Genomic DNA, 17,355 nt, shown 5'->3' on the forward strand with positions numbered 1-17,355 from the left:
CAGGCTTTGTACAGGAGTGAGGCTCAGGAGGAGTTCTGTGCATGTATATGCTGCTTAGGTGAGAATTCACAGACTTTTTTTTTAAATGCACTCACTATTGTATTGCAACGGTTGAATGAAGCAGTGGATTCTTCAGGGTTTGTCAAGTACAGCCACTTATTTCACTTGAAAATGGAATGAAAATTTGAGTGTGTCCATGTTTGCATAACATTATCTTCAATAACACCAACTATATCACTATATAAAAATAATATTGCAGAAAAAATTGCCATTATTTACAATACTAATATTGAACACCATTCTTCAGAACCAGGTGCTAGGACATGAAGCTTGCTATAAAGCTCTTAAAACCCGTGATGCATGTAAAATAGAAGAAGGATTAGTTTTAATTAAAAACAAATTACAGTGATTTTCCTACCTCCTTGTGAAGTCACTGTAGAGATGTAGAGAGATTGGCAATTCAATTTATTATTAACCCCTATTGGTTTCCAGATCCATTTTTTTTTCTGTGGGCAAAGCAGATGAAAGATGCGCTTCGGGAAGGATTGGGAGGGGGCGTTTTTGGTTTGTTTGTTTCCATGTTATATACTGTGGTCCAATATGCCTTTTGTTTCCTGATAACCAGCTTGTTAGGCACATGCTGTTGAACAATATGCATGATGAAGAAGCACGGTGGAATGAAAAAGGCATCCCTGACTCTGGGGCTGGCATCATTCTCTGCTCACTGTTGTTTAAAGCAGTTCCAAGTCTGCCCCAGGTTATACCAGCTGAATATAGAGAGAGCTCTTTGATTTTTCTAGCTCCAGCTCTGCCTTTGTATAGTCTATTCTGCTCCATATAAGCTTGATACAGTAGTTTTAGTGACGTTTATCTGGGGTTTCAACTGGAGTAACACTAAGAAGCAGTCCAGCAGTGCTCATTTTTGTCATGTATATACTACTGGTTTAGCTAGCTCGAGAAACAATGGTATGATTGCTTATGTGTCCGTATCATAATTATTTGTTTAATTACTGAACAACATTTGTTTGAAGATGTTAGATTAAGAGCAGATCTTAAAAAAAAAAAAATATCCAGGATACTGATATTTTTTCTGAAAACCTGATTGTATATGCATGCTTGGATATGTTTATGAAAACGTTTATTGATAATATTGTCTTTATATAGACAGAGCAGTAATTTGGGATTATTTATGTTAGCTACAATAACTGTTGTGGGGGAAGATTTTGTTGTAAATTCTTTCTTATGTTGATTCAAACCTGAAATGTTAAGTCTGTTTCTGTCATTGCAGATTTGTGTTAAATTTTAAATAGATTTTACCACTTGAAAAAGATTTTACCACTTGGGCTTGTCAGTTACTAATTGTGAGGACTTCATGAGGCTTGTAAGATTGTTGCTAGTGACTATGTCCAAGAGAAGAATTGGATTTAGTTTTATGTTCAGATTGTTTAAATTAGCAATGTTAGAACCCAAATACTGCAATTAATTTCAAACTCCTTCAGAACTTCAGTAAGGGTTTCTTCACCAAGACCTTCCACTACTTCCTTGGAAATCTTAAGGATTTATCTGAACCAGAACATGAATCCCATAATTTTGACACCCCTTCATCTGGTAAAAGGTTCTGGTAAAAACCTATGAAAATTTGGTGGTAAAAGTAACATTTTGAAAACAAGTCAAAACAAGACTCATGTTTTAAAATATGTAGTAAAAGAACTTTGGAACTCAGCAATCTGGATCGCCCATTACTTACAGGGTCTGAAATTTACTTGTTGCTCTATTTTCTTCAAAGTAAAACTAGGCAAACCATGGAAAACAAACTAAACTTGTTGAATTAATGGAATAAGGTCCTAATCAAGCACTTAATGTATATAAATGGACTGTACTGAATTCCATAATCAAAGAAGTGGAAGCTATTCCTTTGTTCACAATTAGAACACCATTGCATGTACGGTTTTTTTAAGGCGTCAGCTGAAGTGACAGTAATAGAATAGCATGTTTAAATATGCAGATTGTCTTGAGCAATTGCAGGGCAGAATATCTAGCCTCCTAACATGACATAAATAATGAGTAAAGTGTTTTCTTGTGTTCGGATGGAACTTCATGTGTTCTTTCCATGTGTCCTCTTGTCCTGTCAGTGGGCACTACTGAGAAGATTCTGGCTCCCTTTTCTTCATTCCCTCCAATCAGGTGTTTATACACATTGGTAAGATTCCCCCTGAGCCTTCCCTTCTCCAGGCTGAACAATCCCAGTTCTCTCAGTCTCTTCCCATATGCAAGATGCTCCAGTCCCTTAATCATCTTTGTGGCCCTATGCTGGACTCGCTCCAGTAAGTCCATATCTTTCTTGTACTGGGGAGCCCAGAAATGGGCACAGTATTCTTCAATGCAGCCTTACCAATGCTGAGTAGAGAGGAAGGATCACCCCCCTCCACCTGCTGGCAATGCTCTTCCTAATGCAGCCCAGGAAGCTGTTGGCTGCCTTTGTTGCAAGGGTGCATTGCTGGCTCGTGGTCAGCTTGGTGTCCACCAGGACCCCCAGGGCCTTCTCTGCTGAGCTGCTTTCCAGCCGGTCGGCCCCTAGCATATATTGGTGCATGGGGTTATTCCTCCCCAGATGGAGGACTTGGCATTTCCCCTTGTTTAACTTCATGAGGTTCCTGCCTGCCCATTTCTCCAGCCTGTCAAGGTCCCTCTGAATGGCAGCACAGCTCTCTGGTGTATCTGTTGGAATATGTAGAATTCTATGGTGTTTTGGTTAGAGGGAATGATGAGAATATATAATTCTATGTCAGAATTACCCTCTTTTCCATCCTGGAGCCATAGTGTTCTGAAACACTTCTCTTTAAATAGTACACTTAAATAGTACACTATAGCAAAATGAAAAACTTTCTTTGAGCAGTGAAGAACAGAAAGCTGTCCTGAAAAACAAAGAAAAGGAAATATAAACAAATACTGACAGAAAGATGAAAGGGAGTGTCATGGGTTTGATGGGGGAGCTTCCTGGGTCTTGCAACAAAAGAAATTTTTATTTTTCCTTCAAACCCTTTTAAAGACAACTTATACGTTAGGAAACTGGGACTGAATTATCTTAGCTATAGAAAGCTATGTTTCAGTTTCAAAGAACAGAGTATTCTCTGACTGTCAGAGACAAACTTAGTTCTTTCTACAAGCGGCAAGTAAGCTACAGCATGCATCATATTCTATCTGCGAAACTTGTTACTCAAAGGAAAACTTTCTTCATATATGCACAGATACATTTCCTTAAACTGAACTGATTGTTTAGACAAAGTGTATTTTTGTATTCAGGGATGTATAGCAACATATGTGTGTGTTTATGCGTGGGTATTCGAGTTGCGTGGTATAGTATGTCATTTAGTATTTCTATGACTAGTAATGTAGGTAGATCAGGTTTTGTACTGTGTCAGTAACATAGAAATATTTATAAAACAGTTTTTACCATTTCACGTTGACAGCAATTTTCTTCTACAGGACTGAAACCAAGTTCATTATGAGTTATGTATATACCTGTACCGTTGACATTTTATGATAATGGATCTAGTAGTCACTAGAAAATAGTTTTGTCTTATGTTTGAGAAATACCTTTTTGTGCCTTTTCATCAGTTTGTATTTACCAAAGGTTTTTCATAATGGTAAATGACATTCCTTTTATTCTTGTAATTGATCATCTGAGATGTAATCATAATAATAATATAGTAATAATTACTGTTATTTGGACACTAATAGGTTTATGCTTTCATCAGTGAAAATGATTGAGCTGTGTGTTGTGATAATTTTATATAACTGCACTTCCTAGTGGTATTTATGACCTTTGTAAAGTGTTTTGAGATCTTTTGGTAAAAAATACTATATTATATAATACAAAATCTAAATGTCAATATTTGCTTTGTAGAGTTGTCAATTCAGGAAGATTTTTATCATATTGAATGTGGAGTTATTGATTCTCTTTTCAGAGTTTTTTTGTAAATTGCTCTGCTTAGACTTACCACAAACAACAGAATTAGGATGCGCATCCAAAATCTAGCCTTCTTTTGAGAGAAAGAGATAGCAGAGACTTTAACAGTTGAAGTTATCTAAGATCGCGGAAAGACTGATTCATTTAACTTCATCTGCCTGTTTGTCCTCTTAGTAGAGAGTATATTGCTTATGGATGCTTCAGTTCTCTTTTTCTCCCTGTTTTGTTTTGCAAACCTGTTTTTTTCTATAGAGGTTGATTGCCAACAGCATTTGTTGAAGAAGTTGTTTCAGTTAATGGAAATATTCTTATGGATGTGGGTTTTTGGGAGGGAAGGGGTGAATAGAGACAAAAGTGATAATTCAGGCCTTTACAATTAGATATTCTATCAAAATAACAGTAATGAGCATTTTGATAAATTTATGTTTCTTTTATTTGTTAGGCAACAGCTTAAGTGATAGCCAGGCAACCTGAAGTTTATATATGGGAAATACGAAACCTGGAGAGTAAGTGACAAAAGTCACACCCTTTTTTTGCCCTGCAGTGTGGCATAGTGTTTATTGTCTTTGTGTCTGATGCAACTTAAAAGTAAATAAGAAATCAGGAAAATTCAGGGCACTGATTTCAGCGTAGAAATAAATTTCTGATTTATTCAGCTACTCCGTAAACTTTCTCTGAGCCCTATTAAAAATAAAAAAAGAAATATCATAGGTGTAGACATGACTTTTTTTCTTCCGTTATTCCAGTGTTTTCTTATATAAAAGTATTACAGGTAGAGTTTAATGATACGTTTTGAAGTCAGTAATTTTCAAACTTAAGTCACAAGATATTTTGTTTAAATCCTTATTTATTGTTTTACTGTAGTGCCCATGAGTCATGGGTTAGGACTCATTATTCTAAACATTTTACAGACAATGAACAGTAACAACAAAAATATTCTTTATTGCAAACTCAAATTTTTAGATTCTGTTAAGTGTCCGTGGAATTACCTTTCAAAGAGCATATGCTATTTTTCCTACTCAAAAGTTAGAATATAAAATAGGAAAGGATGACAAATTCTTATTTAGGCAGTTTTGATACCCTATTGACCTTTTTCAATAACTGCAGGATGATTAGCATTGTACCAAGCCTCCTTCCAGCAATTCACAATGCATTTTATTAATTTAAATACAGTTCTTCAGTGTAGCACACCATGAAACTTCTTTCTGTTTAGCCTAATCCATTCTGTGCTTCAGGGTTGCTCAAAGGAAGCAACTACCTCTCTACAGTCCTCTTCCAAATTAGTTCTCTCAGGCTGCTATGTAAAAGCACTTTCCTACCTTGGACTGATCTTCAGAGATTTATGATTTCTGATACATTAAGGAACACATCCCCCATCTGTTACTTGTTCAAGACAGTGAAATATAGCCTACTATTACTCTCCTTGAATGTTACACCTGTTTCAATTATGTGCAGGTTTGCAGGAAAGTCTTTACTTTTTCATTTGCTCTTGATTTAGTAGGTCCAAGGAAAAAGAAAAGAAGGGCAAAGGATAGATGAAGATTTCCGCCAAAGCTGCATATCTTGCTATACAGCCCAGTAAGGCACATACCACAGTTGTAGATTACAAGTCATCAGGGTCTTGAACCTGTAAATGACTCACGACTTTTGTTGACTGGCATAAATAATTGTTTCTCCTATAAGCAAGAGCTACATTCTCAAGAAAAGAATCACTTTAGGGTTTTAGTCCTCTCAAGACAAGAGACAAATTCATGGTCATGATGATGGCTTTTTGTAATGACTTCCATTCAGCTCCCAGACTGCTTGGGTCTGATCTCATGCCATTGCTGTCAATTATGCAGTCTATGTGAATTATACCATCCAGACTGTTGTGGTTTATCCTGTCAGGCAGCCAAATACCACGCAGCCGCTCACTCACTCCCCCACCCCCTCAGCACAACGGGGAGAGAATCAGAAGGGTAAGAGTGAGAAAAACTCGTGGGTTGAGATAAAGACAGTTTAATAGAACAGAAAAAGGGAAAATAATAATGATAATGATAAAATATACAAAATGAGTGATGCACAATGCAATTGCTCACCACCTGCGCTGACCGATAACCAAGTAGCGATCGGTACTTCCTGGATCACGCCTACCCTTCATATACTGAGCATGACATCACATGGTATGGAATACCCCATTAGCCAGCTGGGCTGGCTGTCCTGATTATGTTCCCTCCCATCTTGTGTACCTAGCTCAGTCAGTAGGCACGGGAGCTGTCCTTGGACTAGGAGGGCACTTAGCAACAACTGAAAACATCAGTGTGTTATCAACATTCTCCTCATACTAAATCCAAAACACAGCACTAGGAAGAAATTTAACCCTATCCCAGCCGAAACCAGGACACAGACCTACCTAATATCATTGTGCTTGATGATTTAGTTACTGACAGGCCAAGCACTACAACCTTTCTTATAGGTTTGGGAAATCCTGTTACAAAATGGAAAATATTTGCTAAGATATATTTTCCCATGTGAGAGAGATTCTTTAAATGGGCATCTTAATATCAGCTAGTCCACACAGATCATTGATACGAAACAACCTTGCCTACTGCATCTCAAGCATATTGCTTTCATCTGTGGATTTAAGATCAGAAGAGGAATTTTTTTTTTTAAATAGACTGCATTTGTGTATGTCTCCCTCATAAATCTTTCTGGTAGGTTAGAAAGCTAGTTTGAATAAAATACAGAGACAATATCAAAAGGAATATAAAAAATTGAACTTCTTTCCAAGCTTGCTCCAGCATTGACTGTAACCACCATTGTAAGATTCCAAAAGGTTGGTGCATGTATGGAAAGAATATGGGAACAGATCCATTTGCTGGCCCATTTAGTCACTGAGGAACATCAGTGCTTTCAAAAAATTAGAAGATAATAGGTAGAAAACTGACACTATGGACCCTAGAGATTAAAAAAATATACTTATTTTTAATAGCAATTATGTGGAAAAGAGTATTGCCAGAAAGACCAGTATAAAACTATAATGTTCTTCAAGCTCAGAATTAGTTTTTAACACTGTCAATAATTTTCTGAGGGGAATGATGAAGAAGGAGAAAAGAAGATAGCTATTTTGGTATTCTCTAACACTCAGATTTCCTGGTTTCAGAATTTAATGGTATTCCAGGAAATTCCATTTTTCTTTGTCTGGGATAATTTTTTTTAGTACTTGTAGAAATCAAGGAAGAAACTCTTAAAAATTGAAGATTGATGTGATTTGCTAAAGATAATTGAATGAATGTTTTTATAAGATCTGTGGCAAATAATGTGCAAATTGTTACAGGTATTCTTATATCCTCAGAAGGACATGGAAAATGTTGTTCTTTGCTGATGTCAAAAGTGTATCAGACTGAAAAGTCAGTTACACCATCTAGATTTTGTTTGTAGAACATTACAGCTTAACTAGTAATTACATCTTAATTACCAGTTTGAATTTGGTGGTACTTGCAGAATCCTTCAGTTTTATCTTTTTTGTTTGTTTGTTTCACTGCTTTGATAGCAATTATTGGTGTTCCAAAAGAAAGAAATCTCAGAAGGTACAATTTTCTAAGGGGCAGCAGCTTTACTATTTTGTTTCAAGTAATGTCTATTTTTGGGTACAGCAAAAAGTATCAGTGAAGACTGATACTTGGGGAACCATTCTTTTGGAAGAATACAAAGCCAATTGAACAAATAACTGAGCTTGAGAAAAAAATATAAAATCTTTTGGAAAAAAAAAAATCTTCCTGTTTCACAAGAGTATTGGCTTGTGCTTAGTAGAATACCATTTTTTTGTTATTTTGTTGTGAGACAGTAGAGACCCTTCATGATTTGTCCAGTTTTGGGATGGGTGGATGTGAAGTTCCAGAAGAAAATATACTATGTTAGGACTTGGAGACTTGGGTTCTTATAATAGAGAGCATATGTTCTCCATATCTCAAAGACAAACATTTTTCACATTGAACTTGGAGTTCTTGATTTCCATGTGAGTAAACAATAGTTGCAGGTATAAAATTTTGTTAAGTAATGAGTAGTAGGATTCTCCTGGACTGTCTAAAAAGGGGGGTGACGGGTTGTATATGTGTAAACAGGATAAATTACTTAAAGAGGAACAAAACCAGTCCTTTCTGCATGCATTTACCTAATTTAAAATGCAAAGAGGTTTGTGTCCTTGCTGAAATGTGTCTAGTCTGAAATGCAGACTAGATTTGAGAATAGAATTCCTTGGGTTTTTTGCTTGACTAAGTTTTCATCTGTTCTTTTTTTCTCTTAGTGTATGTACATATAAATGAATCTCTTTAAAAGACAAATTTCCTCCCTCCTCCCCATTCTTTCTGCTCCCATCAGTCTAACTCTGCCAAGTTGGTTAACTGGTTATCATTTAAAAAGCAGGTATATTACATGCCCTAAAATTGTACCTGAAAAATGAAAGCTTTCTTAAAAATTAGCTTAATTAAATATAAATTTTAATGTGAACATTTTATCCATTTCAGCTAAATAATACTGGATTAGGATAAGCTTATTCTGAAATAAGGACCCATATACACATTTATTAATTCACCTTCTCTCATATCATCCCTATTACTATTTTTCTTAGTTTGAACACAACTTATTCATTCATAACCTCACAATGGTGAGATGGCCAGTCTGAAAAATTATGCCTGTTAATCACATTCACTGTATATGAACTATTTGTAAACATAGAAAACGAAGTAAATTTTATTGTTTTCTTTGTTTCAAATTAGGCTCATGCACAGTTAGTTCGAGACGTCGATGTAGAGAAGGTGTCAACTTTTGAGAACCCCTATGTAGATGCAATAAGAAGTATATGGAATGACCCTGGAATCCAGGAATGTTATGATAGACGACGAGAATATCAGTTATCGGATTCAACTAAATAGTAAGTATATAGTGGTTACAAACAACTGTATCTTATTTTCTGTTCTTTCTAACAAAGTAATTCTTACTTTTTATCTTTTTATACTATATTTTCGTGTACATACGTGTACAGTTTTTTTTGTGTGTCTGTACAAGTATGTGTGTGCATGCATATTCAGCACAAATATACACTTAAAAACTTGAATGTAAAGGCTACTGTAAGGAAGGTAATGTATCTAGTTTAGTATTATGTGTGTGTTTGTTTCCTAAAACATAAGCCTATGATAATTTGAAATCTTAAATTAAGTTTATTACTAGGGAACTGCGATCAAGGTGTGCTGGTTTTGGCTGGGATAGAGTTCATTTTCCTCATAGTAGCTAGTATGGGGCTATGTTTTGGATTTGTGCTGAAAACAGTGTTGATAACACACACACTGATGTTTTAGTTATGGCTGAACAGTGCTTATACAGCGTCAAGGCCTTCTCTGCTTCTCACACCACCCCACCAGCGAGTAGGCTGGGGGTGCACAAGAAGTTGAGAGGGGACACAGCTGGGACAGCTGACCCCAACTGACCAAAGGGATATTCCATACCATATGACGTCATGCTCAGCATATAAAGCTAGGGGAAGAAGAAGGAACAGGGGGACGTTCAGAGTGATGGTGTTTGTCTTCCCAAGTAACCATTACGCATGATGGAGCCCTGCTTTCCTGGAGATGGCTGAACGCCTGCCTGCCGATGGGAAGCAGTGAATGAATTCCTTGCTTTGCTTTGCTTGCGTGCGTGGCTTTTGCTTTACCTATTAAACTGTCTTTATCTCAACCCACAAGTTTTCTCACTTTTACCCTTCCGATTCTCTCCCCCATCCCACTGTGGGGGAGTGAGCGAGCAGCTGTGTGGTGCTTAGTTGCCAGCTGGGGTTAAACTATGACACAAGGGTAGACCTCCATGCAATTCATAAAAATTATAATGCCCTAGAACATCTGTTTTCCCAGTTTTTTCCCTTTCCCTTTTATTTCCCTTTTTCCCTTTCTCTTTTGCAGTCCTGGTGATGAGGTAAATAGTACCAAGAAAGTGTTCTTGTGTTTTGTTCAACTGCCTTTCTTTTGTACAAACAAGACCTAATCTTGAAAGAATCTGGCTGCCAAGAAGGCAAACACATAACTGAAAACAGACTTCAATTTGTAAAGGGTGGAAAAAAAAGCATTTTAAGTTAAATCCTATTTGTTATAGATGAACAACAATAAAAATGCATATGTGACTAAACTTGGCCTTGAATGGTACGCATGTACTCTATTGTGGCAGGATTCTGATAAAATAACAATGTGGAATTTAACATTGGACCCTGAGGACTGTCAAAATGTTGGCTCCAAGAAATTCAGTTGCTCTGAGTAATACACTATATAGCTCTGGTAAAATTTTTCATGTTTAACCTGGCAGGCAGCCAAACACCACAGAGCCGCTCGCTCACTCCCCCCACCCTCACAGTGGGACGGGGGAGAGAATCGGAAAAAAGAAAAGTAAAATTCGTGGACTGAGATAAAGACAGTTTAATAGAACAGAAAAGGAAGGGGAAAATGATAATAATAATAAGAAGAAGAATGATAGAATATACAAAGTGAGTGATGCACAATGCAATTGCTCACCACCCGACAATCAATACCCAAAAAAATCGATCGCTACTTCCTGGATCACGCCCCCTATTTACATACTGAGCATGACGTCATATGGTATGGAATGCCCCGTTGGCCAGTTGGGTCAGCTGTCCCGGCTATTCTCCCTCCCAGCTTCTTATGCACCTGGCAGAGCATGGGAAGCTGAAAAGTCCTTGACTAGGGAAAAAAACACTACTTAGCAACAACTAAAAACATCAGTGTGTTATCAACATTCTTCTCATACTAAATCCAAAACACAACACTAGGAAGAAATTTAACTCTATACCAGCCGAAACCAGGACAGTATCCACCCCTTATTCTGTACCATCTACGTCATGCCTAGGTCTCACATTTTCCAATACATTCCAATTAATCACCACCACCTTTCTTGTCTTTTGATATATACACACAGATATCATTCCCTTAGTCTATGAGCCATCCCTCTAAAATGTCCACTGAGTTCATTTAGGCCATGACTTGGGGCTCCATCTGTCATAACAGTCCTTCAGGGCAGGAGAGGTGGTGTGTGGTGTTGGACTGTTGCATCCTGAAGCCAGTTCTGGTTCCATTATAGCTGCGCTTGTCTGCTTCTATCATCGTTGCAATTTGCTCGGTTTCATCGCAGTTCATTCCTCATTAATCTGGTGATTCTTACTGCAATACCATTGATATGACATACAGCAACCATAGAAATGATGATATACAATATCATATAACAATTAACATCATACAATTAAGTTCATTGGCTATTTTCACCCAAAATCAAATCCCCTTGAGGTACACACCGGACTTGCCCCTCCTTTCGCATTACCCACCAACTACACCCAGGTCCCTGAGCAAAAGCAATCCCACGAATGGGTTTTCCCTTGCTCGAGGCAGGAGTAACCCAGACTGTCTTCCCCAGCATATTCCTTATGTGCACGACAGGGACTTTATCCCCTTCTAGGGTACGCAGAAGTTTTGATTGGGCAGGGCCAGCTCGATTGAAAGATCCCCTAGTGTTGACTAACCAGGTGGCTTTTGCTAAATGTGTATCCCAATGCTTGAATGTCCCACCACCAATTGCTCTCAGCGTAGTCTTTAGCAGTCCATTGTATCGTTCGATATTCCCAGAGGCTGGTGCATGGTAGGGGATGTGATATACCCACTCAATGCCATGCTCTTTGGCCCAGGTGTCTATGAGGGTGTTTCGGAAGTGAGTCCCGTTGTCTGACTCAATGCTGTCTGAGGTGCCATGTCGCCATAGGACTTGCTTTTCAAGGCCCAGGATGGTGTTCCGGGTGGTGGCATGGGGCACAGGATATGTTTCTAACCATCCGGTGGTTGCTTCCACCATGGTGAGCACATAGCGCCTGCCGTGGAGAGTTTGTGGGAGTGTGATATAATCAATCTGTCAAGTCCACCCCTCGATCACGAGCCCATCTATATGTTGCATCTCTTCCTTGATGGCCTGAGGTGTCATGGGCCCACCAAGCTATAAATAATTCACCCTTATGTTGCCAGTCCAAATCCACCTGAGCCACTTCAATCTTAGCAGCCTGGTCCACCTGCTGGTTGTTTTGGTGTTCTTCAGTGGACCGACTCTTGGGTACGTGAGCATCTACGTGACGTACTTTTACAACCAGGTTCTCTACCCGGGCAGCAATATCTTGCCACAATGTGGCAGCCCAGATGGGTTTACCTCTGCGCTGCCAGTTGTTCTGCTTCCACTGCTGCAACCACCCCCACAGGGCATTTGCCACCATCCATGAGTCAGTATAGAGATAAAGTACTGGCCATTTTTCTCGTTCAGCAATGTCCAAGGCCAGCTGGATGGCGTTCACCTCTGCAAACTGGCTCGATTCACCTTCTCCTTCAGCAGTTTCTGCAACTTGGCGTATAGGTCTCCATACAGCACCTTTCCACCTCCGATGCTTTCCCACAAGGCGACAGGACCCATCAGTGAACAGGGCATATTGCTTATCGTTTTCTGGTAGTTTGTTATATGGTGGGGCCTCTTCAGCACGTGTCACCTCCTCCTCCTCTGGGGATATTCCAAAATCTTTGCCTTCTGGCCAGTTCGTGATCACTTCCAAGATTCCTGGGCGACTGGGGTTTCCTATTCGGGCCCGTTGTGTGATCAGGGCGACTCACTTACTCCACGTAGCATCGGTTGCATGATGTGTAGAGGGGACCTTCCCTTTGAACATCCAGCTCAGCACCGGCAGTCGGGGTGCCAGGAGGAGCTGTGCTGCAGTACCAACCACTTCCGAAGCAGCTCGAACCCCTTCATATGCTGCCAATATCTCCTTCTCAGTTGGAGTGTAGCAGGCCTCGGATCCTCTGTATCCCCGACTCCAAAACCCTAGGGGTACACCTCGAGTCTCCCCTGGTGCTTTCTGCCAGAGGCTCCAGATGGGGCCATTCTCCCCGGCTGCGGTGTAGAGCACATTCTTTACATCTTGTCCTGCCCGGACTGGCCCAAGGGCTACTGCATGAACTATCTCCCGTTTAATTTGCTCAAAGGCTTGTTGTTGCTCAGGGCCCCATTTGAAATCATTCTTCTTCTGGGTCACTTGATAAAGAGGGCTTACCATCTGACTGTAATTTGCGATATGCATTCTCGAAAAGCCCACAATGCCTATGAAGGCTTGTGTTTCCTTCTTGCTAGTTGGTGGGGACATGGCTGTTATTTTGTTGATCACATCCATTGGGATCTGACGACGTCCATCTTGCCATTTTATTCCTAAAAACTGGATCTCCTGTGCAGGTCCCTTGGCCTTACTTTGTTTTATGGCAAAACCAGCCTTCAGAAGGATTTGGACTCTTCTCTCCCCTTTCTCGAAAACTTCTTCTGCTGTGCTGCCCCATACAATGATGTCATCAATGTATTGCAGTTGTTCCGGAGCCTCACCCTGTTCCAGTGCAGTCTGGATCAGTCCATGGCAAATGGTAGGGCTGTGTTTCCACCCCTGGCGCCGTCAGTTCCAGGTGTACTGGATGCCCCTCCAAGTGAAAGCAACCTGTGACCTGCACTGTGCCGCCAAAGGGATTTAGCGATAGCAATTGTGGCATACCACTTGGCTCCCTTTGACTCCAGTTCATACTGAAGTTCTAGCATGTCCGGCATGGGAGCACTCAGTGGCGGCGTGACTTCGTTCAGGCCACGATAGTCTACTGTTAGTCTCCACTCTCCATTGGACTTTTGCACTGGCCATATGGGACTGTTAAAGGGTGAGCGAGTCTTGCTGATCACTCCTTGGCTCTCCAGTCGACGAATCTGCTTATGGATGGGAATCAGGGAATGTCGCTGGGTTCGATATTGCCACCGGTGCACTGTTGTGGTGGCGATCAGCACCTGTTTTTCTTCGACCCTCAGCAACCCCACAACAGAAGGGTCCTTTGAGAGACCAGGCAAGGTGGACAGCTGTTTAATTTCCTCCATCTCCAAGGCACCTATACCAAAAGCCCACCGATACCCTTTTGGGTCCTTGACATACCCTCTCCTGAGGTAGTCTATGCCAAGGATGCACGGAGCCTCTGGGCCAGTCACAATGGGGTGCTTCTGCCACTCATTCCCTGTGCACCAGTGTCTACGAGAGCCTTATACTCCTGTGGGTCTGATGTGCCAGGCCATTGAATCCACGCAGTCCAGTAAACCTGGTTGTCCCTTTCCTCCACCTGGCTGGAGGCAGGGCCCCTCTAATCCTGGTCATCATATTCACTATCCACTTCTTGTAAGTATGAATCAGAAGTCCCTTTGTTAAGGTCGGAAGTGGAATCAGCCCTTCTACTCTGTCTGGGGAACTGCTCACTGGAGACTGGAGCAGCAGTTTTCCTGGAAGAACCCCCTTTTGTGATTGTTTTTCCTTGCGACTCATGTACCCGTGCCTCTAGGATGAAGGTAGGTTTTCCATCCCACTTCCTCATGTCCTCTCCGTGGTCATGCAGGTAAAAACACAGGGTGCCCCGGGGTATGTATCCACGATATCTTCTCTCTTGAGCAGAGGGACGCTGACTCCTAATGGCTGAGATACTGGTCCGTACAGGTGGGGAGTAGGACATAATCTCTTTGAGTTTCTGGACCTCCCAGGACAGTTTCTTGGCTATCATGTCTGGTAGTTTCTCCACAGCCGAGATGCAGGCCCGTCGGGAGGAAGAGAGTCTTTCTTCGTATTGCCAGATCTGGCCAGCCAATTCATCCACTGTTTGTTCCTCTCCATCTCTCCAGGTCATTATTGGCAATGAGTTTGCATGTGACGCTGATGCGATCCGTACAATCTTCTGCCACATGGGTCGGGTGCATTTGACTTCACCTGGATCTTTGGGTAATTACTCGTTGTTCAGGTCATCATAAATCACCTCCAGCACGCCTAATTCTCTCATGTACTGGATAACTTTCTCCATGGTGGTCCACTTGCCTGGGTGGCATATAACATCTTCCTTGAAGGGATACCTTTCCTTCACACCTGACAGGAGTCGCCTCCAGAGGCTGAGGTCTTGTGCCCCTTGTCCAATCGCTTTGTCAATGCCCCCTTCCCTAGAAAGGGATCCCAGCTGCTTGGCTTCCCTACCCTCTAATTCCAGGCTACCGGCCCTATTATCCCAGCATTGGAGCAGCCAGGTGACAATGTGCTCACCTGGTCGACAACTGAAGTCTTTTTGCATATCTCGCAGCTTACTCGGGGATAGGGATTGGGTGGTTACCATCTCATTTACGGGTTCTGCCTCCTCCTCCTCCTGTTCTCGTGATGGCCCTGGTTCATCTTCATCCCTTACTAAACGAGCTGATTTTCTTTTGTATTTCTTCTTCTGTATAGGTGCGACTGATACCGGCACATGTTGGTTCTCTGGTTCAGCTGCAGTAACTGTTGCTGGGGTTTGAGTAGCTGAAGTGCCTGTCGCCGGGGTTGGAATAGCTGCAGCGCTTGTCGCGGGGGTTGGAGTAACTGCAGTGCCTGTCGAGGGGGTTGGAGTAGCCACGGTGCTTGTCGCTGGGGTTTGAGTAGCCACAGTGCTTGTTGCGGGTGTCGGAGTAGCCGCAGTGCCTGTCGTGGGGGTTTGAGTAGCCACCGTGTCTGTTGCCGGGGTTGATCTCTGGACGGTATTCCTGAATAGTTGTTTAACCCTAAACAAGACCTGAACCACATTCAGGAGACATAGCAATATGAACATGCTTGTTTGAACATCCCAAGGATATTCAAAATTCTCAGGGAATATTGTGGAGGGCTTCATGAAGAGGATAGAAGAAAAAGGAGTTTCTGGAGATATGAAAGGGAAGGTGAAGGAGTGGGAGAAAGTGTCCTACCCTGTCTCCACCATAAATTCGTTCTCCGAGGAGAAAAGGTATAGTGTGTAATTATTAATAGTTTCCGAGAGGTGGCTCACGAGGTACAGAGATGATGGCAATGCTGAGTACAAGTACCAGGTTAGACTTCCAACCAATGATTTTATCATATCATAAACCAGTGTTACACAGTGCAGCAAAATGATAACCTTGACCCAGTTCCGAGCAGTGATAAACAGCACAACAGGTAATACATACTGCAGGTAAGGTATTACATAACCCAACATTGAGAGCCAGCCCCACAACTTTGAGAGCCAATAAATCAACATTGTGACCAGCGACTGTTAAACCAATATAATGAATACTTATAACAAATTTTGCCTTAACACGCTTTGGTCAGATCTGTCATTACCTCAACCCTTTGAGCCCCACTTTGGACACCAAAAAGGACTGTTGTGGTTTAACCCTGCAGGCAGCCAAACACCACGCAGCCGCTCGCTCACTCCCCTCACCCCCACTGTGGGACGGGGGAAAGAATCGGAAAAAAGAAAAGTAAAATTTGTGTATTGAGATAAAGACAGTTGAATAGAACAGAAAAGGTAGGGGAAAATAATAATAATAATAATAATGATGATGATGATGATGATGATGATGATGATGACAGAATATACAAAATGAGTGATGCACAATGCAGTTGCTCACCACCCGACGACCGATACCCAAAAAAACGATCGCTACTTCCTGGACCACACCTCCTATTTACATACTGAGCATGACGTCATATGGTATGGAATACCCCGTTGGCCAGTTGGCTAGCTGTCCCAGCTATTCTCCCTCCCAGCCCCTTGTGCACCTGGCAGAGCATGGGAAGCTGACAAGTCCTTGTCTAGCAGGGTACTTAGCAACAACTAAAAACATCAGTGTGTTATCAACATTCTTCTCATACTAAATCCAAAACACAGCACTAGGAAGAAATTTAACTCTATCCCAGCTGAAACCAGGACACTCTGAGTAATATACTATATAGCTCTGCTAAAATTTTTCATCTGTTAAAAAAAAAAAAGGATGATTGTAGAGGAGGATGACCTTTTGGTGTTGCCCACTAGAAAAAGAATTAGCATACTTGGTTATTAAAGCTGTGGCAAAAACTTCTGTGGTCTCCCCTGGAACTTTTAGATTAGCTATGAAAATTAATCTGATTATATCATTCTAGTCTCCATGTCAGGTTGGCATGAAAGGAAGCCTCTCATTGAGGAAAGCACAGAAGAAACTGAAAGGCACCATGAAGGTCCCTTTAAAGTCAATGGAACATGGCCATATACATAACAGAAGTCTGCGGTTAGATTTGTCTGCACAGTAGTCTGAGGGTCCTTATCTAGCACAATTCTTTGTATATGATTGAGTCAAGACAAACTTAAAAATATCTTGCTGATGCAATTTAGGCAGCTCGAGAGCTACTAGTGCATGAATTAGGTCTGCTCAGTTTTGCTCCGATGCTCTGTTATTACCACACCACATTCTGCTTCTGCTTTATCAGCCCTACTTACAGGGTTCATGTTGTCCTATGCAATCTG

The 17,355-nt window shown here is 41.1% G+C and overlaps 1 protein-coding gene across 1 annotated transcript in view; it reads left to right on the forward strand.

Annotated features, from left to right (window-relative positions):
- Positions 1-17,355, forward strand: part of LOC142074924 (guanine nucleotide-binding protein G(q) subunit alpha) — a 176,333-nt gene that overhangs the window by 98,878 nt on the left and 60,100 nt on the right. The window contains exon 3 of the mRNA XM_075135932.1: positions 8,728-8,882. Within this exon, the coding sequence (XP_074992033.1) occupies positions 8,728-8,882 (155 nt within the window). The remainder of the gene's footprint in view (positions 1-8,727; positions 8,883-17,355) is intronic.

Source organism: Calonectris borealis, chromosome W (genome assembly GCF_964195595.1).
Source record: "Calonectris borealis chromosome W, bCalBor7.hap1.2, whole genome shotgun sequence".
Classification (NCBI taxonomy): domain Eukaryota; kingdom Metazoa; phylum Chordata; class Aves; order Procellariiformes; family Procellariidae; genus Calonectris; species Calonectris borealis.